General features: G+C 41.9%; 2 protein-coding genes across 7 annotated transcripts in view; one reads left to right on the top strand and one right to left on the bottom strand.

Moving 5' to 3' along the window:
• The first annotated feature begins 45 nt into the window (after window positions 1-45).
• On the top strand, window positions 46-21626 carry RMDN3 (regulator of microtubule dynamics 3). 4 transcript variants are annotated; one of them, XM_077127466.1, is made up of 13 exons: window positions 63-176; window positions 676-763; window positions 4025-4217; window positions 4636-4779; window positions 9351-9636; window positions 10432-10534; window positions 18004-18064; window positions 19462-19537; window positions 19681-19758; window positions 19967-20065; window positions 20353-20406; window positions 20549-20629; window positions 20942-21626. In XM_077127466.1, the coding sequence occupies exons 1-13, from the start codon at window positions 159-161 to the stop codon at window positions 20993-20995; spliced, it is 1335 nt and encodes a 444-aa protein (XP_076983581.1). In that variant the 5' UTR covers window positions 63-158; the 3' UTR covers window positions 20996-21626. The 4 variants fall into 4 exon arrangements, with proteins under 4 accessions (XP_076983582.1, XP_076983581.1, XP_076983579.1 ...); XM_077127464.1 differs by having other exon boundaries at window positions 73-176; window positions 570-763; XM_077127465.1 differs by having other exon boundaries at window positions 110-176; window positions 525-763.
• Window positions 21627-26402: 4776 nt separating this feature from the next.
• Window positions 26403-27695, bottom strand: part of RAD51 (RAD51 recombinase) — a 60653-nt gene continuing 59360 nt past the window's right edge. For all 3 annotated transcript variants that reach the window (XM_077127469.1, XM_077127468.1, XM_077127470.1), the window contains exon 10: window positions 26403-27205. In XM_077127469.1, coding sequence (XP_076983584.1) covers window positions 27082-27205 — 124 coding nt within the window. In that variant the 3' untranslated portion in view covers window positions 26403-27081. The remainder of the gene's footprint in view (window positions 27206-27695) is intronic.

Raw genomic sequence — 27695 nt, 5'->3', positions numbered from 1 at the left:
ACGGCCCTGACCGCGGCCTGACTCTGAGGTGGGCAGCCCGAAAGGCGGAGCCGAGTGGGGTCGCGTCCCGCGCCTCCCGACGGCTCACTGAGCTAGCGGCGCCGCTTAAATGACGTCACGGCCATTGACAGTGCGAGGCCGCGGCGTTGGCTGCTGCCATGGTGGCGAGCTGCCGGGTAAGGTTCTCAGGTTCTAAGTTGTTTTTTCACAGGCCAGAGGGCCCGCAGGGGGCAGGTCGGGCCAGGACTTTGGCCCGGACGGCGGCCTCGTTGTCTGCCGTGCCGTGAGCCCGAGCCCGGGAAGCCAGATTCCGTGGTGTGGCCTAGGGGGCGTGTTGCGGGGGAGGCTAGGTCCCTGCTGGGAGAGAGGCGCGGTAGTCCAGACCCCCTTGGCTGGCGGAAGCCTTGGGGTCCGCACTGGAGTGAGGGTAATCGGCAGCTCCAGGTCTGGGCAATGGGATAGTTCCAGGGGCTCGGCCTTGGGGTGGGTGGGTCAGGCTCACGAATCTCTCCCCCGGTCACCAGCTTTCCCTGCCACCTTCTGTCCCTCGTGGCTCGCGCGGGCTGCAGGTGCAGCATGTCTAGATTGGGAGCCCTGGGCGGCGGCCGCACCGGGCTGGGGTTGCTGCTGGGCACCGCCGCGGGCCTTGGATTCCTGTGTGCCGTTTCCATCCAGCGGTGGAAACGGACTCAGCGCCATGGCCGGAGACAGAGCCTGCCCAATTCGCTGGACTGCACGCGGACTTCAGAGTCCCGGCGCGAGGGTAAGAGCCCATCCCCCGGGGCTGCAATCCCTGCTGACCGATGTGCCAAGGGTGCGGGCTGCCATTAGGAGAGCCCGTGGGACCAGGACAACGGGGCGGGGTGAGGGTGCCTGAGGGTTTCACTTTCTTGGAAAGCTTATTGAAAAGGAAAGCAGTCTTTATGAGCCATACTCTTTCTTCCATAATTCTAGGAAATATATTGTGAAAAGATTTTTCACTTTTGGTTCTGGCCACATCGTAAAAGAGTCGGAAAGAAGGCAAAAAGAATAATCTTGTAGGAACTAAAAGTCTTGAGGATTACTTCTAACCATTAGAATTTAAAGGAGCCTTGGAAACTTGTCCAATTTTTTTTTTTTTCTTTCTTATGAGGAAATTGAGATTTAAAAAGATTGAGAAACTTTCCGGAGGTCATCACAGAGCAAATAAGTGGCTATAGGTTGGGCCTGGTCACTTGGTCCAGTGGACTTTTCACACCCTGGGGCAAGGAACTCAATACAGTTGAAGCTGAGTGTGGCTGGAAGCCTGCCACAGCTGAAATGGGTAGTGCTTTCAGTCTGCAAAACTTTCATGTAACTCCTTTGATCAAAGCATGCAAGGCTGGTTCAAACCACTCTCCTCCTTTCCTCAGCTTTGAAAAATAGGGAAATGTTCAGATCATCTCACCCACATTAATTGGGAATGAGTGTTTTCTCTGATTACAAGTGCCAGCTGTGACTTTAGTCATGTTGATTCGGAAAAGTTAGTTTTGAAAGGGAGTCTTCAAAGAATTCTCCCTTTATTATAACCTGGTGGGAACCTACTGTTTATTGCAGGTGTGCTTGTTTTGCCTTCCCTTACTCATGTGTTTTGTTTGCAACTTCTTAGCAGTATTCTCTCTTATGCTGAGGTTGGGAAAGTGGTCAAATTCCCAGGGATCTCTGCTGTTTCGACATTGTTGGTTGTGTATTGTAATCTGATCTAGATTGTGTACTAGAGTTCCTTTAACAAAGGTTTTGTGTGTACCTGGGCTATGGGACTACCTTCTTCCTTCTTTCTTGTTTTTACGTTTTTCTAGTTCAGTTACTTACATGGCTATCAGCTTGCTAGTATTTCACTGGGAATTTACCTAAAGCTCAGTTCAGGGTTAGGTCAATGGGATTTACACATGTTTTTTGTATCCCATTTATTAGAGAAGTTGTGGGTTTTCAGAACAATCACGCATAAAATACAGAATTTCCATAATCACCCTATTATTAACAACTTGCATTGGTGTGGAACATCTGTTATAATTGATGATAGTGCATTTTTATAATTGTACTGTTAACCATAGTCCATAGTTTAAAATAGGGTTCGCCTCATAGTGTAATTCCATGGAATTTTTTTTTAAATTTTTATTCTGCTACCATATATAGAATCTAACATTTCCCCTTTTAGCACATGGTTTGTTTAGCTTTTTAAAATTGCAATCTATCTATGTCCCCCACCCCCTATTATTTATTTATTTTTAACCTTGTTTTTTACTCTTCTGTCCATATCCTGGATAAAGGGAATGTCAACCACAAAGTTTTAATAATCACATGGTCACATTGTAAAAGCTGTGTAGTTATATAGTCATCTTCAAGACTCAAGGCTACTGGAATACAGTTCAGCAGTTTCAGGGACTTTCTTCTAGTCACTCCAGTACACCATAAACTAAAAAGGAGTGTGTATGTAAGGCATAAGAATAACTCCAGAATAACCTCTTGACTCTGTTTGAAATCTTTCAGCCACTAAACTTTATTTTGCCTCATCTCTCTCTTACCCCTTTTGGTCAAGGCTTTCTCAATCCTATGACACTGGATCCTGGCGAGTCCCAGGAGTTCTGTCCCACGTTGCCAGTGCGACTTACATCCCTGGGAGTCATATCCCATGTAGGTGGGAGGGCAATGAGTTCACCTGCCAAACTGGCTTGGAGAGAGAGGGGCCACATCTGAGTAACAAAAGAGATTCTCTGGGGGTGACTCTTAGGCATAATTACCAGTAGTTTTAGCTTCTTTGCAGGAATAGATTTCATAGGGATGAGCCCCAAGATGGAGGGCTCAGCCTATTGAACTGGTTGTCTCCAGTGTTTGCGAAGAGTATAAGGAATTCCCCAGGTGGGAAAGTTTAATATTTCTCCTTTTTCCTCAGTCCCCCAAGGGGGCTTTGCAAATACTTTTTATTCTCTGCCCAGATTACTCTGGGATGTATTGGGGCATCAAGTTTAGTTTGGTTTTTAATTTTTTACTGTGAATTTTATAACATAAAATTCCTCATTTTAACCACTTTCACATATATTAGTTAGTAGTAATTATATTCACAGTGTTGTACTGCCGTCACCACTATCCGTTCCCAGAACTTTTCCACCACCCCCAAACAGAAACTCTGTGTCCATTAAGGAATAACTTCTCTTTCTGCCTTTCCCTGTCCCAATGGCTTTTGCCTATGGGATCTGGATCGGTTTCTTCCACTGTACCTTTTCTGTTAGCAGCTGACCCTTTTCTCTTTGCCCCTCTCTGATTATCCCAAATGGAGTTCTTAAAAGGAGCTCAGAGTCCATTTTTTGAGATGTGAGAGATCAGAATTTGAGTGAACTCAGTTTTAGTTTTGCTTTGTGGTTGGTATTTGACTGCCTGGTGTTTGGGTACTATATAGTTGTTCCTGGAGGCAGTTGTGGTGCAGCCAAGTATTTTTTTTTTTTTAAGTAGTGTTATCAATGGAAAATTCAGATCAAGTGCTGTAAATAATTTTTAGAACAAGGTAAGGGTATAAGTAAAATATGGAAAAGCTGAACCAAAAAAACCCATCCAGTGTATATTATTTAGACATAAACTGAAATGTTAACTATGGTTATTGCTCTCATCTGTTATTTTTCATTTTTATTGTGGTAACATATATACAAGATAAAATTTCCCATTTTAACCAGTTTTGGGTAAAGGTCTGTCTTACTATTACTCGGCAGATGCTCTGCCTTCTAAGTATGTATTCTCGCCAGCATTGCACCTTATAAATGTTGTGGTGCACAGCATTGCTGAAGGGCTCTGGTGGGAAGGTTCTTGGAGGAAAGGGCTCTTGTTCAGAGAGTGGGATCTGTTTTTTTTTCTTTGTATAGTTATTTGGGCCTTATTTGTATGACTTAGCCATGAAAATATGCCATCTGTACCTCAGGGTTTTCTCTGTAAATTGAACTTTGATGAGGACCAAGTGTTCTTGAATTCTAAGTGAGAGATCCCTTTCTCCCTGTCTCCTGTCATCTTCCTTCAGTTATGCTGTTGCGGGCAGTCCCGGGTGAGGCTGGAGATGGTGCAGTGCTGCCCAGCCTTCCACGAGAAGGGCGGGAGGAGGTGCTGGCCCGCCTGGACTTTGTGCTGACCAGCCTTGTGGCACTGCGGCGGGAGGTGGAAGAGCTGAGGAGCAGCCTACAGGGGCTTGCAGGGGAGATTGTTGGGGAAGTCCGGTGAGTAGTAGGGCCTCCTCTCCTGCTTTGTTCTCCACTCTACCCCACTTTCTCCCTGCCTCTGCTGCTCTCTCAGCACCAGCATGTTTTGGCCTTTGCTGTCTGTGTCTTAAGAAGACAGTTTATAGCTACTAACATAACTGGGGGGGAATCAGTGCAACTAGTTTGCCTTGGGCAAGCTTTCTGCTGCTCCTGGGACCTCATGGTCTGTTGTAACAGCTGAAACTCTCTGTCCTGCCTAACCTGGTCTGCCTGTACAGGCTGGGGTCCAGGAGCCGCCCTTGTTGCTCTTCCAGGGGTGTGGAGACCAAGGAATTTTCCGTACTGTTGGCCCTTTAATGAGGAGCAGTAGTAAGAAACTCCTCTGTGGTGAGGAGGAAGACAGGCTGGATGGGGCCTAATGGAGCCTGCTTTCCAGATCCCACATGGAAGAGAACCAGAGAGTGGTTCGGCGGCGAAGATTCCCATTTGCCCGGGAGAGGAGTGACTCCACTGGCTCCAGCTCTGTGTACTTCACTGCTACCTCGGGAGCCGCCCTCACAGATGCTGAGAGCGAAGGAGGGTAAGGCGTATCTCCTGGAAGCAGTTGGGGCAGTAGCTAGTTTGTATGTTTTAAAAGTAATGTCTATCAATGGAAAATTTAGACCAAGTTGCTGTAAATTTTTGGAACAAGGTAAGAGTGTAAATAAAATACAGAAAAGTTGAACCAAGAAAAACCATCCAGTTTATATCATTCATTAGTTTCACTGAGTGGCTGAACCAGGTTTAGAGAGAACTCCAAGCACTAAGAATGCTTCCATCTCCCTGCAGGCTGTCATCTTCCCACAGAAGACTGTCCCTTCTCCCTTGCCATTTTTACTGGTGAGAGGGTGTTCTTGGTATCCCAGAATTTCTGACTGTAAGGCCTCATAAGGCAGATTGGCAGGCAGGAGTCTGGTACACAGCTTCCTCCAAGCTTGCTCAGTCTGAGGGATTTTTTATTTTAAACCAGTAGTACAATTTTGAGACTTTGGTCCCAAAGACAGGGATCTCAGTGAACACCATTGCTGCTGTGCCTGATGCCATGGGGCAGCATCTGCTCTTGTCAGCTGCCAGCTCCCATCATCAACATGACCTGCGTGAGAGCTAGAGGTCATCTCCTTGTTGGCCTCTGTTGACCTTTTTCCTCTTAAAAAAAGAAGACCGGTGCAGCGAAGAGTAAAGCCTTATGCTAGGTTAGGGCAGTTGGTTTAGCTATAAACATGAAACTGGAAGTTAAATTAGCCATTCAGGATGATCTTTGCAGGACTGCCCTCTTTAGCTGAAATACCATATATTAGCTACCATTTATTCTTCATTCTCTCTATGACAGACACTGTGCTAAGTGCTTTAGTGATGTTCCCTCACTTTTCCTTACTGCTCTTCTCCATTTCTCAGATGGAGAATTTAAGGCTTTGCGAGGTTTAATGCCTTGCCCACAGCTGTACAACTTGTAAGTAGTATCATTGTGCCAACTTAGCCTGACTGATCCTATTCTCATGGCTGTGAGAGTCTGTGATCTGAGCATGGTTTGGCCATCAGGGCACAGAAGGGTTTCACACGAAGACATGTAGCAGGGGCCCTGAGGAATTGTACCCATTGATTAAGGACTGCCATGGTGCACTGCGTGGGGAAGGCCTGAGGCATAGCAGTGCAGTTTCTTTAGTACATTTTACTCAAGTAATTGCAGCCTTATTTTCTTGTTTGAATTATTATATTCTCCTACCTCTCCTCATTTGGTTTTCTAAGGAAATTAAGAATAGCATTATTCTCCTTTCCTATATCACTGCCATTGGGCACCTGTATGATTTTGATAATTGCTCTTAAATTCCTCTTAAAACAAGTGAAGACTTGGTGAAGAGCTATATAGTCCTCTATTCAGGACTACAACTACCTGGGTTGTCTCATCCTTTTATCTGTATTCTCAAGGGCTAGCAGAAGTGGCCCTTTCTATTCAATTTGCCTAATATCCTTAGGCCAAGAGATGCTTCCAGAAGGCTGTTACAAGGCAAAAATAAAATTAGCATTTGGCACATATTTGGATTAAAGAGAGAAGGCTAGAATTAGTTTATCATAGACACTGGAACTTAAAGAACATTTCAGTGAAACCAAAGTAAGCAAGTAACTTAGGTGGGGAATTGATGTTAGAACTTTGTGAGAGGGACCTTCAACAGAACAGGAGGTCACAGCTCTGCCTAAGATCAGGATTTAGAACTCAGGTGCCTGAATGATAGTTTAAAGAAGTTATACAGACTTCTGGGATCAGTGAGAGCCAGAGTGGTTAACCAGGGATGCTTGTGGGTACTTTGCCATTTGGGATGTCCACTGGAACTTCCAAGACCAGGACAGGGCTACCACCCACACGGGACTAGGCAAAGGGAGGGGTGCTTTTTTGATTATAGCTCTGGAAGGTTCAGCTCCATGAGTAGTCTCATGACATGTGGAAGCTGATGGTGGTGTAAGACTGGTTTAGTTGGCTGTTCTCTAGGGCAGTTGCCATGGTTAATAATTCTTTTTGCCATGGTGTGTGCCGTAAGGGTCAAGGGGGAATTGAGAGGGGACACAGACTCTGGAATGGCTTTGAACAGGTGAGGCAAGGGGATGAAGGGGTAAGAAGGAGTCAGTGGGTCTCCCTGCTCTGCTGAAAGCTGTATGCCTTCCTTTTTCCACATAAAACAAAATAGCAACTTTGAGCTCCCAGGAGGTCAGCTAGCTGTGGCAGAGGCAGAATCACTGTGTGGCTTCATGAGCTTGTTCCTTAGACATAATACTGGACATAACTTAATTTTCCTCCCTGTCAGAACACAATTTGCTTTAAAACACCAGTTCCTCCAGCAAGCCTTCCCAGGCTTCCTAGGCAAGAGGGACTGCCCACAACCTCATCTGCACTCTTCTTGGGCATTTATTGCCTCTTTTATCTCCCTCACCACTGAGAACCTCTCAGGCTTAGGGCTTTGCTTGTTCATCTTTGAATTCCTTGCAGCTCAGCCTCTCTAATGGCGGCTTAGAGAAATTGAAACAAAGAGACTTATTGCCAGACAGAGGGGATGTGTGGGTAACTGAGTCCTGTGTGGGTTCTCCTCCAGGAGCAGAGTAGAGTCAGGTAGCTCTGGCTCCCTTGGGTGTCCGGCCCACTGTGGGGACCATGAGTTCCTCTGTGTGAGATCCTTTTAAAAGATTCCTGCCCAGTCCCTGGCTGATCTCAAAGGCCTCAGGTCGTGTTAAACAAAAGGGCCATCTCTTTGGTGGATTTTATGCAAGGGCTAGGATGGTGGTGAAGGAGGTATGAGAATGGCAGTGGTGTAGAGTTGGCAGACCATGTAACCCTGACCATGCAATAAGTCTGTTCTCAGGTCATGAAAGTCTGCAACTGCCACACAGTGGGGTTTCATGTTAGTGACATGAACTCCTTTAAGTGGGGCTGAGGTATGATAAAAGTCTTCCTCCTTACCATGACAGCTTCACTGAAGCCTCCCTGCCTCTCTGGGCTCTACCAGCAATCACTGCATGTACAGGGCAAGGCCCCTCCTGGCTTCTGCTTTTCCATGGCCAAGTGAATTCCCCAGCTTTTAAGACCCAGAGAGACTGCACCATTTAGGACTTGCCTCCTGCCTCAGATCCCTGGGGAGCTGCTGACTCCTGTGTTCTGGCAGGGGTAAGAGCAGTGGTTTCTCTCTCAGAGTGCTATAGGCCCCTTACGATTTGGCTCCTCATTGGCTGAGGCAGCTTATAATCCAGCAGGGAATGGGGTCTCCCCTTCTTTCTGGAAAGGGAGTGATAGTACTCAGAAAACCCACTCATCCGTTGTGCCTTTGACCTGGCTGGGCTGAGTAGGGGTGTTGTATAGGTTTTGGTTTCGTTTTCTGATTTGAGGCAGGTTTTTGTCCAGGCCTTAGGGATTAGTTGGGGGGTTGTAAAGAAGCAGTCAGTATGGGTCAGGTGGCTCACTTGGCACCTCCCAGAGCCTTGTTGTTGCTGGCTTTCTGGATGAAGATAGCTTTAGCCTGTAATATTCAGCCCCTGGGTTTAGGCTGACTTATATTGACTTTATTTGTAGGTGTCTCCCTCATCCCTCCTTCAATTCTGTTTTGCTCCAGCCATACGGATCTTACCCTTTTTTCAGGAGGAAGGGAGGCTTATCCCTAAATGACCCTAAGATTTTTCCAGTGTTTCAGAATGCTCTGATAGAACCAGATTTTCCTTCATTTAGTTTGGATGCTCTCTGGTGTCTAGTTCTGGCCCCTGGAAGGCCTACCTTCTCTCCTGATAAATCATCTGATTCAGTTGGCAGTTAGTGAAAACACATTAGTTAGCTGCTGGTGGAAGCTGAGATCCAGGAGAAATTGGGCTTGCACTCCAGTGGTACATCAGGGTTGGGACTCTAGGGACCCAACAATATTTCTCCTTTCCTGCTTCCAGCTGCAAAGTTGTCCTTACCACTGGCAAATTCCTAAGGTTTCCAAAGGCTACTCCTGGTTGCTGACTTAGGGCAAATCTAACTGAGAAAGAAAATGTGAATATTTGTGACTGCTCAAGGCCTCACAGGCTGGCACCCACCCTGTTGGTTCTGACAGGTGCCTTTGGCTGATAAAGTGAAAATGATTACTAAACCCTTAGCCTAGTGAATAATCTAGCTGAGAAGATCAGCTCCATTTATGTCCTAGGCTTTTTATAAATACATTTCTTTTTACTTGTAAAAGGAGCATATGCTCACCACAGAAATCATATATAACATTAAAAGACAGAAGAAAAATTTACTTTTAATTTCTCTATCCTGAGAAATCTGGCAATATTTTGGTGCATACTCTTTCTAGGAATTTATTTTTCCCTATTTTCTGTAGGTTTGGTGGTTAGCTAAGCAGGAGGTTCTCAGAATGGCCCCTGACTGTCATGGGGTCCCAGCTGGTCACTCTTCTCCTGGGTCATTTTCCCAGCCCATAGTTCCCATAGGAAACCTTATGAGGAAAAATTCCTGCCCCTAAGTTTTAGGAGTGATTCTTACTTGGTGCTTTGGACAACAGTACCATAGTCCCTCTTGGTGGGTGGGGGATAGACCCTTGGAGTTTTTGAGGTTGAATAATCCCCACCTTTGACCCTGTCACATTTTTCTCCCAGTTATACAACAGCCAATGCTGAGTCTGACTATGACCGGGACTCTGACAGAGAGAGTGAGGATGGGGAGGATGAAGTGAGCTGTGAGACCGTGAAGATGGGGAGAAGAGAGTCTCTGGACCTGGAGGTGGAGGCAGCTTTGGGCCCTGTGCCTGGTGCATTGGAGGATGGAAGAATTTCTGGCCTGGAAGATATGCTCCCCCTCCTGCAGCAGGCAGACGAGTTGCACCAGGGCAATGCGCAGGGCAAACGAGAGGGCTTCCAGCTGCTGCTCAACAACAAGCTGGTGGTGAGGCTCCCAGTTGTCTTTCTGTTCCCACCCTCCTCTAATCCTCCTCCTCCAATCCTTAGGGAAGACGAGAAGGCAGATAGTTATTCCTGCAAGGTGACACGAGGGAAATGGGGGTAAGATGGCTAGTTCTGCTCCTGAAAGGGCTCCAGTCCTGTGATTGTACATCCTATTCCAGGGAGGCTGAGCACTGACTCAAGGGGCCTGTGCACTGTGCCCTGAGCACAGTCCTCTGCCTCTTATAGCGGTGTTATAAAACAGTGCCACCTCACCATGGGGAAAATGTGGAAAGGACTGGAATGGTTTTTTTTTCTTCCCCCTTTTGCTCTCCTTGACCCCCATGAAATCTCCATCACAAGTGACAGATGGGTAGGCCACTCAACTGCAGTTCTGTCCCTCCCAGGTTCACCACCAAAATTTATGCTCATGCAAGCACAAAGATCTCCAGTTAGAATTTTACCTTCTCTTGGGCAATTTCACCTTTTCTTCATTGTGTCAACAAAAGACTTCTCTCTTGCTTTGCCTCATAACACATTTTTGGAATTGACCTTTTCTCCTGGCAGTATTAGGAGGCCAAAATGCCCTTAACCTGCGGATGTGCAGAGTATGGGGTAGTGAGATAATGTATCATCAGTCAACAGCATACGGGGGTGGAGGGCTTTGCTGGCCTGATTTCAGTCAATGGTTGAAACGCTGAAGTTTGGAAATGCAAACCTATGGTGTGGGTAGAGGGCCAGGACCCTACTCTGAGGCTGAAAGAAGAGGGGCCTCATACGCTCTCTGCTTGGTCTGCAGTATGGAAGCCGACAGGACTTTCTCTGGCGCCTGGCCCGGGCCTACAGTGACATGTGTGAGCTCACTGAGGAGGTGAGCGAGAAAAAGTCATATGCCCTAAATGGTAAGTGCTCACGGGTTCCCGGTGGGAAAGTAAACAATTTTGATTCTAGGGGTAGAGCTGTCCCATGTATGTGGACCCAGAGGAACTGCCAGGATGCTGGCTCTCAGGGCAGTTGTGGCTGTTACTCACCAGAGACAAATTCTTTGGCTCCCAAGGACCACTGTTTCCTCCTCTTGAGAGCATGGTCCCTTTTCTGCACATCAGTGACTGAGGGACACGGATGCACAGATACTTAGGGAGTAGTAGTATTGTATTAGCATTATTCTTTATCCTCATTTCCCAACCACAAGGAGGGAGCAAAGCCTCTTTTCAATCTGAGGTTTTTTGCTGCTGCTTAGGAGTCCAGTTTCAGATATGGAGCCTATGTGGGGCAGGTGTTCTAATAATATAATGAAGTGTATTTGAGTGCCCAGGAGGGAGTAATCTCCTGGCATGGGAGGTTATTCCAGTACCATGCTGTTTTGACCACTGTAGCTTCACAGTATGCCTTAAAGTCAGGTAGCATGAGACCTCCAACTTCATTTTTCTTTCTCAGGATACTTTTAGCTGTTAGGGACACCCTGCCCTTCCAGATAAATTTGGTTATTGGTTTTTCTATTTCTGAAAAGTAAGTTTTTGGGATTTTAATTGGTATTGCATTGAATCTGTAAATCAATTTAGGTAGAATTGACCTCTTAACTATATTTAGTCTTCCAATCCATGAACACAGTATGCCCTTCCATTTATTCAGGTCTTCTGTGATTTCTTTTAACAATTTCTTATAGTTTTTTCTGTATAGGTCTTTCGTCTCTTTAGTTAAGTTTATTAAATATTTTATTCTTTTGGTTGCTATTGTAAATGGAATTTTTTTCATGATTTCCTCCTCAGATTGTTCATTACTAGTGTATAGAAACAGTACAAATTTTTGAGTGTTGATCTTGTTACCTCTCACTTTGCTGTACTCATTTATTAGCTCTAGTAGTTTTGCTGTGGATTTTTGGGGGTTTTCGACATATAGTATAGTATATCATCCTGCAAACCGTGAGAGTTTTACTTCTTCTTTTCCAATTTTGATGCCTTGTATTTCTTTCTCTTGTCTAATTGCTCTGGCTAGAACTTCCAACACAATGTTGAATAACAATGGTGACAGTGGACATCCTTGTCTTGTTCCTGGTCTTGGGAAAGTTTTCAGTTTTTCCGCATTGAGGATGATGTTAGCTGTGGGTTTTTCATATATTCCCTTTATCATGTTGAGGAAGTTCCCTTCTATTCCTATCCTTTGAAGTGTTTTCTACAGGAAAGGATGTTGAATTTTGTCAAATACCTTTTCTGCATCAATCGAGATGATCATGTGGTTTTTCAGCTTTGATTTGTTGATATGGTGTATTACATTAATTGATTTTCTTATGTTGAACCATCCTTGCATACCTGAGATGAGTCCTACTTGGTCATGATGTATAATTCTTTTAATATGTTCTAGTTTACTAGCTGCTGGAATGCAATATAGCAGAAACAGAATGGTTTTTAAAAGGGGAATTTAATAACTTGGTAGTTTACAGTTCTACGGCCGAGAAAATGTCCCGATTAAACAAGTCTATAGAAATGTCCAATCACGGGCATCCAGGGAAAGATACCTTGATTCAAGAAGGCTGATGAAGTTCAGGGTTTCTCTCTCAAGTGGAAAGGCACACACGGTGAACACAGTCAGTGTTTCTCTGTCATCTGGAAAGGTACGTGGCAGGCAAGGCGACATCTGCTAGCTTTCTCTCCTGGGTTCCTGTTTCATGAAGCTTCCCGGGAGGCATTTTTCCTTTCTCATCTCCAAAGGTTGCTGGCTTGTGGGCTCTCTGCATCTCTCATTCTCCAGAATGTTTCCTCTTTTATAGGACTTCAGAAACTAGTCAAGACACACCCAAATGGGTGGAGACACGCCTCTACCTAACCCACCCTAACAATCACTCTTGATTAAATCACATCTCCAGGGAGGTGATCTAATTACACTTTCAAACACAGTATTGAATAGGGATTAGAAGAAACAGCTGCCTTTATGAAATGGGATTGGGGTTAAAACATGGCTTTTCTAGGGTACATACATCATTTCAAACCAGCACAAATCTCCTGGATTCGATTTGCAAGAATTTTGTTGAGGACTTTTGCATCTATATTCATAAGAGAGATTGGTCTGTAATTTTCTTTTTTTGTAATATCTTTATCTGGCTTTGGTATGAGGGTGATGTTGGTTTTGTAGAATGAGTTGGGTAGCTTTCCCTCCTCTTCAGTTTTTTTGAAGTCTGAGTAGGATTGGTACTAATTCTTTCTTGAATGTTTGGTAGAAATCACATGTGAAGCCATCTGGTCCTGGACTTTTCTTTTTGGGGAGTTTCTTAATGACTGATTCAGTTTCTTTACTTGTGATTGGTTTGTTGAGGTCGTCTATTTCTTCTTGAGTCAATGGTAGTCATTCATGCCTTTCTAGAAAGTTGTCCATTTCATCTACATTGTTAAGTTTATTAGCATGAAGTTGTTCATAGTACCTTCTCATTATTTCCTTTATTTCTGTGGGGTCAGTGGTTAGGTCTCCTCTTCCATTTCTGATTTTATTTATTTGCATCCTCTCTCTTTTTGTCAACCTCGCTGAGTCCATCAATCTTATTTTCTCATAGAACCAACTTCTGGTTTTGTTGATTTTCTCAATTGTTTTCATGTTCTCAATTTCATTTATTTCTGCTCTAATCTTTATTATTTCTTTTCTTTTGCTTGCTTCGGGGTTAGTTTGCTGTTCTTTCTCTAGTTTTTTGAAGTGGACAATTAATTCCTTGATTTTTGCTCTTTCTTCTTTTTTGATATAGGCATTTAGGGCAATAAGTTTCCCTCCTAGCCCTGCCTTTGCTGCATCCCATAAATTTTGATATGTTGTGTTTTCATTTTCATTTGCCTGAGATATTTACTGATTTCTCTTGTAATTTCTTCCTTGACCCACTGGTTGTTTAAGAGTGTGTTGTTGAGCCTCCATATATTTGTGAATTTTCTGGCACACTGCCTCAAACTTCATTCCTTTATGATCTGAGAAAATGTTTTGTATGATTTCAGTCTTTTTAAATTTATTGAGACTTGCTTTCTGACCCAGCATATGATCTATCCTTGAGAATGATCTATGAGCATTTGAGAAAAAGGTATATCTTGTTGTTGTGGGATGTAATGTTTTATAAATGTCTGTTAAGTCTAGCTCATTTATGGTATTATTCAAATTGTTTCTTTATTGATCCTCTGTCTAGATGTTCTGTCCATTGATGAGAGTGGGGAATTGAAGTCTCCAACTATTATGGTAGATGTATCTATTTCTCTTTTCAGTGTTTGCTTCATGTATTTTGGAGCATTCTGGCTCGGTGCATAAATATTTATGATATGTCTTCTTATTGAATTGTTCCTTTTATTAATACATAGTGTCCTTCTTTGTCTCTTTTAACTGTTTTACATTTGAAGTCTAATTTGTTGGATGTTAGTATAGCTATTCCTGCTCTTTTCTGATTGTTATTTGTATTGAAATATCTTTTCCCAACCTTTCACTTTCAACCTATGTTTATCCTTGGGCCTAAGATGTGTTTCCTGTAGACAGCATAATCTTCCTTTCTACACACTTTTCCACACCTCTCTCTCCTGTCTTTTCATTTCTGCCTCTCATGTTCTTTTTAGTATTTCTTGCAAAGTTGGTCTCTTTCACAAATTCTCTCAGTGATGTTTTGTCTGAAAGTGTTTTAATTTCACCCTCATTTTTGAGGGACAGTTTTGCTGGATATAGAATTCTTGGTTGGCAGTTTTTCTCTTTTAGTAATTTAAATATATCATCTCACTGTCTTCTTGCCTTCATGGTTACTGCTGAGAAATCAACGCATAGTCTTACTGGGCTTCCCTTGTATATGGTGGATTGTTTTTCTCTTGCTGCTTTCAAGATTCTCTCTTTCTCTTTGACTTCTGACATTCTGATTAGTAAGTGTCTTGGAGTAAGTCTATTTGGATCTATTCTCTTTGGGGTACGCTGCACTTCTTGGATGTGTAATTTTAAGTCTTTCATAAGAGTTGGGAAATTTTCAGTGATAATTCCATTAGTTTTTCCTCCTCCTTTTCCCTTCTATTCTCCTTCTGGGACACCCACAGCACATATGTTCTTGTGCTTCATGTTGTCATTCAATTCCCCGAGTCCCTGCTCATATTTTCCCTTTTTTTCCCCTATATTTTCTTTTGCATGTCAGATTTCCATTGTTTTTATCATCTCTTCTACTGTGTTTTTTCATTCCCATAGGATCTGTGATTTGTTTTTTCAGACTTTCTATTTCTTCTTTTTGTTCATTCCTTGCCTTCTTTATATCCTCCCTCAGGTTACTGATTTGATTTTTGATGAAGTTTTCCATATCTCTTTGAACAGTCTGAATTACTTGTTTTAACTCCTGTATCTCATTTGAATTGTTAGTTTGTTCCTTTGACTGGGCCATATCTTCAATTTTCCTAGTATGATGTGTTATTTTTTGCTGGCGTCTAGGCATTTAATTACCTTAATTAGTTTATTCTGGAGATTGTTTTCACTTTTTTTACCTAGGATTTTCTTGCTGGATGACTTTGTTTTCTATCTGTTCTTTGACATTCGGTTCAGCTTTTTCTGGACCTCTAGCTTAGGTTTTGTTTAACAGAGCAGAATTTTTCTGTTCTTGTTTTATTGCTTCTTGCCCTGCCTGTATGGTGCCTTTATTTCCCCCCTTAGGAGAGTCTATTTAGGTATTATAGACCCCAGCACCCCAGCTGGATTTTCCCAGACCAAACTGGTGTCCTGTCAGGAGGAAACATTCACCTGCATCAGTTTTCCCTGAGATCCAGCAGATTGAAAGGCTTTCCTATGAAGCCTCTGGGCTCTCCGTTTTTCCTCTACTGCCCAGTATGTGGCACTTGTCTGCCTGTGGGTCCCACCAGTATAAGGTGATGCAGTACCTTTAACTTCAGCAGACTCTCCCTGCTGAGGGGGTGGTGGAGACAGAGGAGAGGTTGTAGTCTGGTTTTAATCACTTCACTTTTCCAGACCCTGGGGTCTGAACTCCTTGAGGGAGGGATTCCATCTGGGCTGGGGCCCACCCCTGTCTTTAGGAAGGCACAGGCCAGACAAACACTGAAACAAGCTTAATTCTGCCTCTGCCTGGGGCAGTAAAGCCTGAGAAGCCTTGCAGCTGTATCCAAAGAGCAGTCATGCCATAGAAACTTAGCCACCAAAACTAAAGAGAAAAATCCTTTACAGAGCAGAACCCCTGTTCCTTGGGTTTGCCAATAAAGAGCTTACGTTGGTATGTTGCTCTGTGTATCTCCAGGTTCTATGTGCCCCCTCCTTTCCTTCAGGGCCCAGACCTTTTCAAATCTGAAAAACCTGTTTTTTCTTTTTCCGTCAGCCCTGCCTTCCCTACGCCGGGGCAAAAACCAGTGACCTCCACTTTTACTCGAGGTTCAGCTGAGCTGGGGGCCTGTTTTTAGTAGTCAGGACTTGTTAATTAATTCCACAGTTGGAGTTTTGTTGCACTCAGCCCTCCTGCTGGTAAACTCTCTCTCCTTTCCCCTCTGGGTGCAGCCTGTGGGGGAGGAGCGCTGGCCACAGCGATTTGGGGAACTCACAGTTCTGGGTGGGCTTGCAGGTGGTCCAGCTAGTCCAGCCTTGTATGGGAGGTTATTGTTAGCTTAGAAATCACTGGACTCTACATAGCAAGTTTTTTGCCAAAGTCTCCAAACTGGGGTAAGATGTATTCAACCTGGGCCAGGCTCAGGGGTCATCCTTGTGTATCATGAGGTCACTGAGAATACTGGGACTCCGGAAAGAGAGTGGTCTCATGGGGAAGATGATGTGTCCTGCCTAGCCAGACACTTTTCTGAATCAGGCACTATAAATGTGCTTCAGGGTCTTGAGGTTCAATTAGTTATTTAAAGTTAACTGAATTATCCAAAGTGAATTTGTCTACATTCCCATTTTATAAGCACAACCGTACAAATACTGTTGAATTTCTGATAAATGTTTATTGATACAGGTCTTCAGAAAAATCTTTGGAGGTTTTAACAAAAGGTATTTGCTTAATTAGTTGCTTAAGTACCATTTATTCCTTCTCTTCTCAATTTCAGATGAGGATTCTGATAACTGATAAATAAGCCTTTGGACTGAATTTTAGACTCTGGATAGCAAAAACCTCTCCTTTCCTTTTAATCAGTGATCATCTCTTATTTATACTAGTAGCCAACATGAACCTGAAGGTGGAAGAGGGAGAGGTGGTAGTTAGAGCAGTGACATGCGTGGCTTTGCGAGCCTAGTTACCCTTGGGCAAATCTGTTCCTGCTGGAGGTTCGTTGAGAATAGAATGCCTTTGAAGGCTCTGGGGCTTTAGCCTTTGGATATCTTTGCTGAACCCAGTGTTTTCACATCTTGCTGTTTCTAGAAGCTGGACCACCAGAAGGCAGCCATTCTATGGGATCTCAGGCAAAGGCTGTCCTCTCCACAGTCTCTCTTACTTTGCACCTGGGTCAAGCCTCAGGGTGTAACCCAGGAACTAATGAATAGGATATAGAACTTGTCAGGAACTGGTTGACAATGCCCCCCCTTGAAGGAGAGAGAGAGAAATCCCCTATAAGACAATGTCCCTCATTGATGGGACCAAATAATCCTGTTTGGATAAGGGCATGTAGTTGTTTCATAGCATCAGTTGTCTTAAAAATGCAAATATTGTAGGGCAGGCCATGGTGGTTCAGCAGGCAGAGTTCTCACCTGCCGTGCTGGAGACCGGGTTTGATTCCCTGTGCCTGTCCATGTAAAAAAAAAAGAAAAGAAAGAAAAATGTATTTATTGTATTAACATTATCCATGATTTCTGTAATTCATGAGGAAAAAGTTCAGATTAGCTAGCCCATCGCCCCACAAATCACAATTTTTTCCATTTTCTCCACTTTTCCTTCCAAATCCTGTTTGAATCAAGGAGACATCCCATTTCATGTGCCCTTTCCTCCAGTGTATAGGCATAATAGTCTTCATCTGGATGGCGCTAAGCTCTAATCCCTTTGACACTCTTGTCAAGAGCCTTTATATGTTTGGGCCTTAATTTCTGTTACTTTCAGGCTAAATGAAAATCATCTCTGGTCAGACCTCATATCATCTGACTTTTCTGAGAGGGTTTTGGCCTGGAGCAGATGATGTTTTAGGTCCTTTAAATAGTTTGATCAAAGCTGTGGACCCTCTCCCCAATAAAATGCATATATACCTAAAATTATATACAATTTCTAAGGGATTCATGGATGCCCTGCTCACAGACCCCAGATGAAAAATCCTCCAGGGTCCCTTTATATTTGAAATGCTAAAATTTGCTTCAAGAACATCAGCTGGGTGTTATAAGCAGTCATTCATTCTTCCCACAACCCTTTCTATGGAAGGGTATGTAGGAGTCTTTGTTAACTTCTGGATTCACCTTTGTCCTACAGGAAAAGAAGAAGCAGAGGCTGCTCTGGAGAAAGGGAATGAGAGTGCTGAATGTCATCAGTGGTAATAACACCCAGCATTCTGGGGAAGAGGCAGCATGGGTTAGCAGTGGAGAAGTTAAGAGCCCTTTGTCCTGGCTACAAAGGCATCTGCCAGAAGAACCAGGAGAGGGAGCTCTGGCCTTTCCCCCCAAACACCCTTACCTTACCCCCAGCCAGAGCAGAGTTTTCTTTGGGAAGTGCCTTAGGGATGAGGCAAGGGAATATGAGCTTTGTTTTTTTTTTTTTTTTTTTTTGGAGCTTGGAGAAATGGGTAGCTTTATTAAGTCATTCTAGTTGCAAAATTTTGGGATTCTTGGTTCCTCAGGGAGGCTAGGACACTTTGAAGTTCCCCTCTCCTGCAAAATCTCTTCTTTCCTTTCGCTACTATTTCTAGCTGGTGGTAGGCTTTGGTTTCTTTGCTTGACTCACATGAAAAGTAGATGTGAGCTGACCACCTAGGAAGTTCAATGATCATTAGTTTATGAGCTTAGAAAAACATTGGCCCTGTCTATGGTTTCACACGAGGTAAAGTTTTGCCAACTCATATGGGTCAAATCCTATTTAATTTTGTATCCTGAGCCCTGGTTCCAGCTTATTAGTGAAAATGTTCCTGTGCTTTCTCTGCTTTCTCCCTTTCCATATCTCTGCCCTCAGATTGTGAGCTAAGAGAGAAGCTGTATTGCTGAAACTTTGTCTCTGGAGGGGCTCTTCTCAGAGGCCAAGTTAGTTTCTTGGATGACACAAGTGTTACTTCCCTGACTCACAGGGATGGGAACTGGCAGACCATTTCTTGGTTATTCCTGGGGAACAGCTGTTTGGAATAAACATGGCAACGAGCCTGTGTTAATGTCTCATGCAGCTATCTCCAAATATCCCCATTCTTCCTCTGCTTCTGTTGCTTTCAAACTAACATTAGAAATTCTATGATGTCCATCCCAATTTCACTTCCTAAATTCCAATGATATACCTCCTAAGGCTAAAAAAAGAAACCCTCTTTTAATGTTTGGTCAGGAGACAGAGGGCAAGGTACTCAGGTCTCTTACAACACCTGCTTTTCAAATTAATGACACCTATGGCTTATCCTTTATGAGGGGAAATTTCTGTCCCTGGAGATTTGGACTGGACTTTGTTTAAATATCCTTAAGTGTAGAAGTGAGATTTACTGTGGAGGGCCTAGCATTTTTGTACCTAGTACGTTTTGGAGAGCTATGAACCTATCAATGTGTTTGCTGGGGAATATTAGTTGGAACCACAGGTTTGTGAAGAAATAATTATAGATTATATTTTCAGCTTTAGTTGAAAGGTGAAGGGGCAGAGGCAGTGCAGGCAGGCCGGCCTGGGGTGGGAAGCTATTCTTTGAAGTCATGGTCTTCACATCCTTCCTGTCCCTGAGCTTGCTGGCCGCTTCCCCCTCCTTAGGTATGCAGTGCTTTGTGGTCAGCTGGCTGAGCATGAAGGCATCCAGAGGCGCATCCAGAGTGGCTTTAGCTTCAAGGTGAGGATAGCTTCACTCCCTCCTCTGTGTTGGTCTAGTTCAAAGTCCTTGCTACCTCTCAGCTCCCTTAGAAGGGCTGTCCTACAGCATTGGTGACTTGCCTCTCCTCTTAGCAACTGATGTTTACATTTCCCCCCACTCAGGAGCATGTGGACAAAGCTATTGCTCTCCAGCCAGAAAACCCCATGGCTCACTTTCTCCTTGGCAGGTGGTGCTACCAGGTGAGCTACATTCCAGGGCTTGACAGGGTTCTAAGTGTCTTGTGACACTGATGATCTTGCCAAGAAGGGTCTGGCTCAGGTGCCATTTCTTCTGCTTGTGTTATTGGTATTTGAGAACCAGCTCTGACTGTTTCTAGGATCGAATATTTCATGTTCCTAAAGTTGTTTCTTAAATTTTTTCATTCATACCTTGATCTTTTGGTGGCAGGTCTCTCAACTGAGCTGGTTAGAAAAAAAAACTGCTGCAGCCTTGTTTGAAAGTCCTCTCAGTGCCACTGTACAGGATGCCCTTCTGAGCTTCTTAAAGGTATCAGAGATGGGAGGAGGCCTTAAAACCAATCAAAAATGTTTCTCTCCCTAGGACATTATTGGGACTGTTAACGGGAGGGATTTCTGGTAGTGAACAATTTTGTATTTGTCTGTTTTGTGGGAAAATCAAGATCACCTGGAAAGCTTTTTAAAACTACAGACTCCCAGGTCTTATCCCAGACCCACTGAATCAGTCTCCAGGTTAGAAACTAGAAATCTTGAATAAATTCCAATCTGACTTGAATTTAGAAAGCCCTTACTGAAATGCCTTCCTCCCTTCTCCAGGCTGAAGAACTACAGCCAGGATTTTCCAAAGCAGGAAGGGTATATATTTCTAAGGTAAACTTACCTCCTATCTCCATTTCATCTGTAAAGATATATTAGATGGTATTTCTGGGAGTTCTTTAAGACATACGTACTCTTCCCTTTGAGTCCCCCCTGATATTATTTATCCCAGGTTTCTACTGTTGTGTCTTCTCAGTGCTACAGAGAACTAGGGAAAAATCCTGAAGCTAAACGGTGGATGAAGCTGGCTCTGGAGCTGCCAGATATCACTAATGAGGTAGTACTTTTAGTAGCTTTTCCATCAGAGTCATCACATGATATTTTCAGGAAAGAAAAACTTCCCTTGAAATCTTTCCTAGAGAAGTAAGAGTCTACACTTTTGTATTTAGGCCCTTCTGTTTATTTCTTACCCAGGGGTAAAGACAGATCTCACAGGCTCTAGGCTATCCTAGTAAAAGTGGGAGACTGTGATAATAGGGCCCAGAAAGGAAACAAAAGACTCCGCTTCTCTAGTATAAGCAGTTTGGGAAATATTGGTTCAGGATTTTGAATTCTAGACTGTTTCTGTTTGTCTGTTTTGGCTCCCTAGGATTCAGCTCTCCAGAAGGACCTAGAAGAATTGGAAGTAATTTTAGGAGAATAATCACATTCCATGACTTGAGGAATGCCACTTAACTTGAAAAGGCAAATCAAGGCTTCTTAGGCCCTGCTTATATCAAGAAACCAAAGCAAGATTGCCTGGATCTGAATGCTACCTGCTGTCATTCCCCAATTTCTTGCCTATTGTTTACTGGCTAATTTATTCTATCCCTTACTTAATCTGAAATTGGAGAGGTAGTTGATTGAGATCTGTGTTACTGTTCTCCCCTTAAGTGAAGTGAATTCTTGGAAAATCAAGAAAAATCAACACTGCCTGTCAGCTACTGGGGAGGTAGATGAACTTCAAGAGCCACTAGGAACAAAGGACAGAATGTGTTAATCTTTTTCACTGATTAATATTCAATATCAATGTATATAGTCCTAAGATACATTCCACCAGGCTGAAAGGAAGGTCAGGGCACCCATGGACACTGTCCTTAAATCATCTATCATGTAGATTCTTAACTGTATTCCTGGGATGAGAGGCTGGACCACTAGACTGTCAGAGACCTGGCAGCTTTTGGAATGATAGCAATGGCATAAGGTTTATGAAAATATAATGCCGCTGGTCTGAAGAGGTGCCTGGAATGCATTATGGTACAAACTTGAAATAAACCAAATTTGATTAGAAGTAATTATATTCTCCTTTCTATGTTTTTTTTTCCTCAAGTTTCTTATTCTTGCCTGATACTTACAGAATTGTTTCCTCTTACAGAGGCTAAGAAATAGAGGGTTCTAAATATTTAGAGTTGAGAATAAACTCTTTTAATGTTATTTCCAGTGAACATTTTAGTGTTACATGTAAAGCACAGGCAGAGAAACTTATTTTTAGTCTAAACAAGACCTACTGCATCTGAACAAGTTATTCCCTGGCCTTTACAGTACAAAGCTTAATACCATCTGACATGAAAATCCTACCTAGAAGAAAAATTGAGACAAGGTTATACTCACTTAAATACTTTATAGGACTATAAAACTGAAATGCTTTTATATAAAAACTGAGCTTTCATGCCAGAATCTATCCCTGTGTTATACCACTACTGGCAGTGTAGAAACAAAAGAGAAGACCTGAGATGTACTTAATACTAAGGAAGAAACAATTTTTGTTATGCAAAACCCAGATAAAGTTTTTGGGTAGTCGATTAACACGTGTTACTATGGTTAAGATCTGGATTGGAAACCCCAATTGGTGAAGACAGTAAGTGGAGAAATGAATTAAAGAGCAGAAATTTAGGAAACAGTCTTATAAATTACATTTGGCACCTTGCTTTCAGGGACACTGACAAAGCTACTTTTATTTTAGTCCCTAAATCGTAATGTCTAAAGCCAGGGAACAGACTATTTCAAAACAAAGCTGCATAAATTTAAGCCCCATGGTAACCACACACACATACAAAAATACATACAGCAATAATGAGAAGGAATTCAAAATGATAGTCAACAGGAAAATCAAATATCAAAGTAGGCATTACTGGAAGACTTGAACAAAAAAGCTATAATACTTGAAAAGAACAAACAGCAAAATGGAAGAAGTTTTGCATTATCAGTAGTTATTTTAAATGTAACTAGATTAAACTTTCTAGTCAAAGGCAGAAACGAAGAATGGATAAAAAAGCATGACTCAACCATGCTATTTACAAGAGACTCACCTTAAAGACACAAGTCGGTCGAAAGTGAAAGGATAGAAAAAATGTACCATGCAAATAGTAAGCAAAAGAGAGTTGGGGTAGCTATGCTAGTATCAAATAAAATAGACTTTATGTCAAAAACTGTTTTGAGGGAAGAAGAGGTTCACTAAATTCTGATAAAGGGATCAATTCAACAAGATGTAACAATTATAAATATATATGTACATAAAAGAAGAGCTCTAAAATAAAAGAAGCAAGTATTGTCAGATTTGAAGGGTGAAATAATCATATTGGGGGACATTAATAAACCACTTTCAATAATGGATAGAACATTTAAAGATCAATAAGAAAATAAAAATACTTGAACAGGACTCTAAGCCAATCAGATTTGACACATGTAGAATATTTAATCTGAGGCATGCAACTAGGTGAATGAACCAACAGCCAGAAGATGGACCAGATAAGTCCTGAAACCTAGAGGGCCAGCCTCTCTAGAATATCAGATGATTCCATGTCCCTACCCTATATTACATTGACAGCCCCTTCCAACATAAAAAAGTTAGAATGGGCATAGCCCAAATACCCATAAAGACTGGGAGAAAGGTCAAAGGTGATGGTGGAGTTACACAGAGAAGGTAGTGTTTAACAAACAAGTATGACTGCTGAATCATTACACTGATATTTCTTTTAGTCTCCAGTATCTTAGAGCAGCTAGAAGTAAAAACCTAAAATTGTGGAATTGTAACCCATACCAAACTCTGAAATCTGTTCAACAATTGTTGCGCTGTGCTTTGAAATTTATTGCTTTTTTGTATATATGTTATTTTCACACACAAAAAAGAAAAATTCAATTGTGATGATAAAAAAATATTTACTCCTTCTAGCCTATAATGTTCTGGAGCAGCTAGAAGGAAAAATCTGAGATGATGGTATGGTAGTCCATGCCAAACTCTGGGATCTGTCCTGTAACTACTTGTTGAAGAGTGCTTTGAAAATTACTCCTTTTTTTTTTTTCTTTGCTATATATATATTTTATATTATACAACAATAAAAAGTTTTTTCTTTTAAAAAATTAATGATATTGACTGTATTTTAAAAGTTTAACTTCTGTATGAGACCAAAGGAAGAGATGTTTATTTGGAAGTGTGAAGTTGGTTTGTACAGGTGAGTGTGTGATGTCCCAATACATCCCAGAGTAATCTGCGCAGAAAATTGAAAAGTATTAGCAAAGTTCCCTAGAGGGACTAGGGAAAAATGTGGAAATATTAAACTTACCCATCTGGGGAATTCCAGGTATTAAATTCTCGCAAGCACTGGGAAGCACCAATTTAGTAGGCCAAGCCCTTGATCTTGGGGCTTGCCCTTATGTAACTTATTCCTGCAAAGGAAAAGCTAAGCCTATTGATAATGATGCTTAAAAGTCACCCCCAAGAGAACCTCTGTTGTTGCTCAGATGTGGCCTTTCCTCTCTAAATCAAACAGGCAGGTGAACTTAACCGCTCCCCTCCTACATGTGACATGACTCCACGGGGTGGGTGTAAATCTCCCTGGCAAAGCAGGACCTGACTCCTGGGATGAGCCGGATACAGTCTCATGGAATTGAGAAAGCCTTCTTGATCAAAAAGGGTAAGAGAGAAATGAGACAAAATTAAATTTCGGTGGCTGAGAGATTTCAGTCAAGAGGTTATCCTGAGGTTATTCTTACATATTATATAGATATCCCGTTTTAGTTTATGGTGTATTGGAGTGGCTAGGTGTATTGGAGTGGCTAAAGGGAAGTACCTGAAACTACTGAACTGTGTCCCAGTAGCCTGGATTCTAGAAGACGACTCTATAACTATATATAGCTTTTATGACTGTGATTGTGAAAACTTTGTGTTTGATGTTCCCTTTTACCTAGGATATGGACAGATGAATAAAAAAAAATTTAGGACAAAATAAATAATAGGGGAGATAAGGGGTATAGGATGTGTGAGTTTTTTCTTTGTCTTTTTATTTCTTTTTTTGGAGTGATGCAAATGTTCTGAAAGTGATCACAATGATGAACGCACAACTATGTGATGATATTGTGAGCCACTGGATATTCTGGATGGACTGTATGGTATGTGAAGATATTGCAATAAAAACATTTTTTAAACAGTGAAAAAACAACCTACTAACTGGGAGAAAATATTTGGAAACCACATATTTCATAAGGGTTTAATACCTAGAATATATAAAGAAATCTTAAACCTCAACAACAAAAAAGCCTAATTAAAGAATGGACAAAAGACTTAAATAGACATTTCTCCAAATAAAATATACAAATGGCCAATAAGCATACGAAAAGACACTCAACATCATTAGCCATTAAGGAAACACAAATGAAAACCAAAACGAGATACCATTTCATACATACTAGAATGGCTAGTGTCAAACAAACAAACAAAAAACCCCAGAAAATGAGTGTTTGAAGGATATGGAAAAATAGCAACACTCATTTGAGAGAATGTAAAATGGTGCATTGCTGCAGAACACAGTCTGGTGGTTCCTCAAATAGTTAGGTGTAGAATTACTAAATGACTCAGTTATTCCACTTGGGTATATACCCAAAAGAATTGAAAGCAAGACTCAAACAGGTATTTGTATGATATTCATAGTGGTATTATTCCCAGTTGCCAAAAGGTGGCAGCAACCCAAGTGTTCACCAAAATACACACACAATGTACTGGTATTCAGATATAAAAAAGGAGTGAAGTTCTGATGCATATGACAACATGGATGAACCTTGAGGATATCATGTTGAGTGAAATAAGCCAGACACAAAAGGACAAGTACTGTATTATCTCATTGATATGAAATAATAAAGAAATTCATAGAAACTAGAATACAAGTTGCAGGGGATGGGGGATGGGGTAGAGACTAAGAAGTTAATGCTTAATTGGTACAGAGTTTCTGTTTGGGGTGATGGAAAAGTTTTGGAAATTGAGCAGGTGGTGATGGTATCATATTGAATGTAATAAACTTCACTGAATTATATATTAGAATGTGGTTGAGGGGAAAATTTTAGGTTATATATACGTTACTAGCACAGAATTTTAAAATACATAGGACTATATGACACAGTGAACCCTAACGTAAACTATGAAGTATAATACTGGTATAATTATGATAATATTGCTTCATTAATTGTAATAAAGTTACCATGCTAAGGCCAATGGTTAATAATAGGGAAAACTCTGTGTTTGAGGTGGGGGGGGCAGTATAAGGGAACTCTTTTCTACGTGGTTTTTCTATTAACCTACAACTTCTCTAGTAAAACAAAGTCATAACAAAGGTACTCTGAATTGACTGGGTCATCTTATCTCCCTATATACAATGGGACCAACAGAGTCAGCAGTTGGAGATTTCCACCCTCTCTTCCCAGTGCTGGCCAAGAGGCTCTTTGAAATTGGAAGAACTGGTTAAACCCAATTTGAGTAAAAATTTGAAAGGGACAATGAGGAGTGTCTCTAAGCCCCGAAGTAAATAATCAGGTAAAGTACCAAACCTCTATAACGTGAGAGTTGAATAAAAGCAAAGGCAATAGGAAAGCTGGTATACCTGTTTTATAATATTCTCCATTAGTCTGAAGAATAACAAGCTCAATCATCTGAATACAGGACTGTAAATCATGCATACTTTTCCTCCCAACCAGCTTTCAAATTTTTGAACCGATCATTCCTAGCCAGTGCTAAAAAAAAGATAATATGAGGGCCCAATTTTGAAATATTCAACTTGTTCAGTAACTCCTAAACAGCACAATCACTACAAATAGCTACTTTATTAGCAGACTCACAATGAATCAGCCTACTTAAACAGCCTCTGAAATTCTTAAGATCTTAGAATTACCTTGAGTTGGTCTTAGCAATAAAAGCTCAAGCAAGTGGAGGTGAAGGGCTTGGACTAGCAGCCCAGCAGGCCTGCTCAGGACTCCTTAATTAAAACAACCGTCCAAACACACAAACTTAAATATCTGCTTCAGATTGACAAGGGAAAGTTTTACTGACAAGAGCAGAAAACATGTGAGTAGACCCATTTCCTTTGCCAATAGCTTGGGCATTTCATTTCACCATTTTTACAAAGATGAGCTGGGTCTTCCGAGCTTTAGTTCTCTTAAAGACATAAGATTGCCCAGTAGATAGCTGTCATTCCTGACGCAACCCCAATGCACTGTATCAAAGGTATTCCATAGCTTCCCCCAAGAACCAAAGAAATCACACAGAGAATAATACACTCCAGAAGGAATAAACATTTCAGATCAGCTTGTGACTACTGACCTGTCTCCTGTTTACACCATCAGAAAAGCTGATACAATAGATGTTTTCCCAGAAGCCTTTTCCTGGAAGTCACAACAGGAAGAGGCCTGTGAAGACCCCAGGGAGCAATCCTCTCCATTAAGCCGCAGCACTTAAGGTTTATCACAGGGGAAAAAAACAATGATTCAGTCTTTGGCGTCTCCCACTCCATCTGCATTGATGGCAAACATAGCTTCAGCTTCAGGAAGACAGGGAGAGTCATAGATTTTGCAGATTCTGGTTTCTCCTCTTCCTTTCCTCAGGTATAGTCTGTCCCAAAGATATAAACAAAAGTACCAGTTATACAATTAAAAATTCCATTCCTAGCTTTATTATGGTAGATTTACTTTTTTTTAGATATATATACTTACCAGAAGACTTGAGGATCTACCTTTACTCCTTAGGCAAAAGGACACTTCCAATTTAGTAAACTTCATTTCTGCCTTGTCCCTTCTCTTAGTGGATTGTACAGTATTGAAACGATTGAAACAATGTTTTTTTTTTAATCAGGGAGAGGCATATCAATTATTTATATTCATTCTTTCACACATGAGAACTTTTAACTCCTTTATGAATGATCTAGAGGCAAACACCCATACTAACCAGAGAATGACAATTTTATTTAGCAAAAGGTCCTAAGTGTCTAATTACACACAACAGTAGCTTTAACAGGGTTTAAATGGAAATGTTATATTGTCATATTTATTTTACTTCAGTTAATATGACATTCCAACAAGAATTCATCTATCCCATCACCTTA

Source organism: Tamandua tetradactyla, chromosome 14 (assembly GCF_023851605.1).
Source record: "Tamandua tetradactyla isolate mTamTet1 chromosome 14, mTamTet1.pri, whole genome shotgun sequence".
NCBI classification, from domain to species: domain Eukaryota; kingdom Metazoa; phylum Chordata; class Mammalia; order Pilosa; family Myrmecophagidae; genus Tamandua; species Tamandua tetradactyla.
The sequence above is the reverse complement of the archived record's forward strand: the minus strand, read 5'-3'. Positions and strand labels throughout refer to the sequence as shown.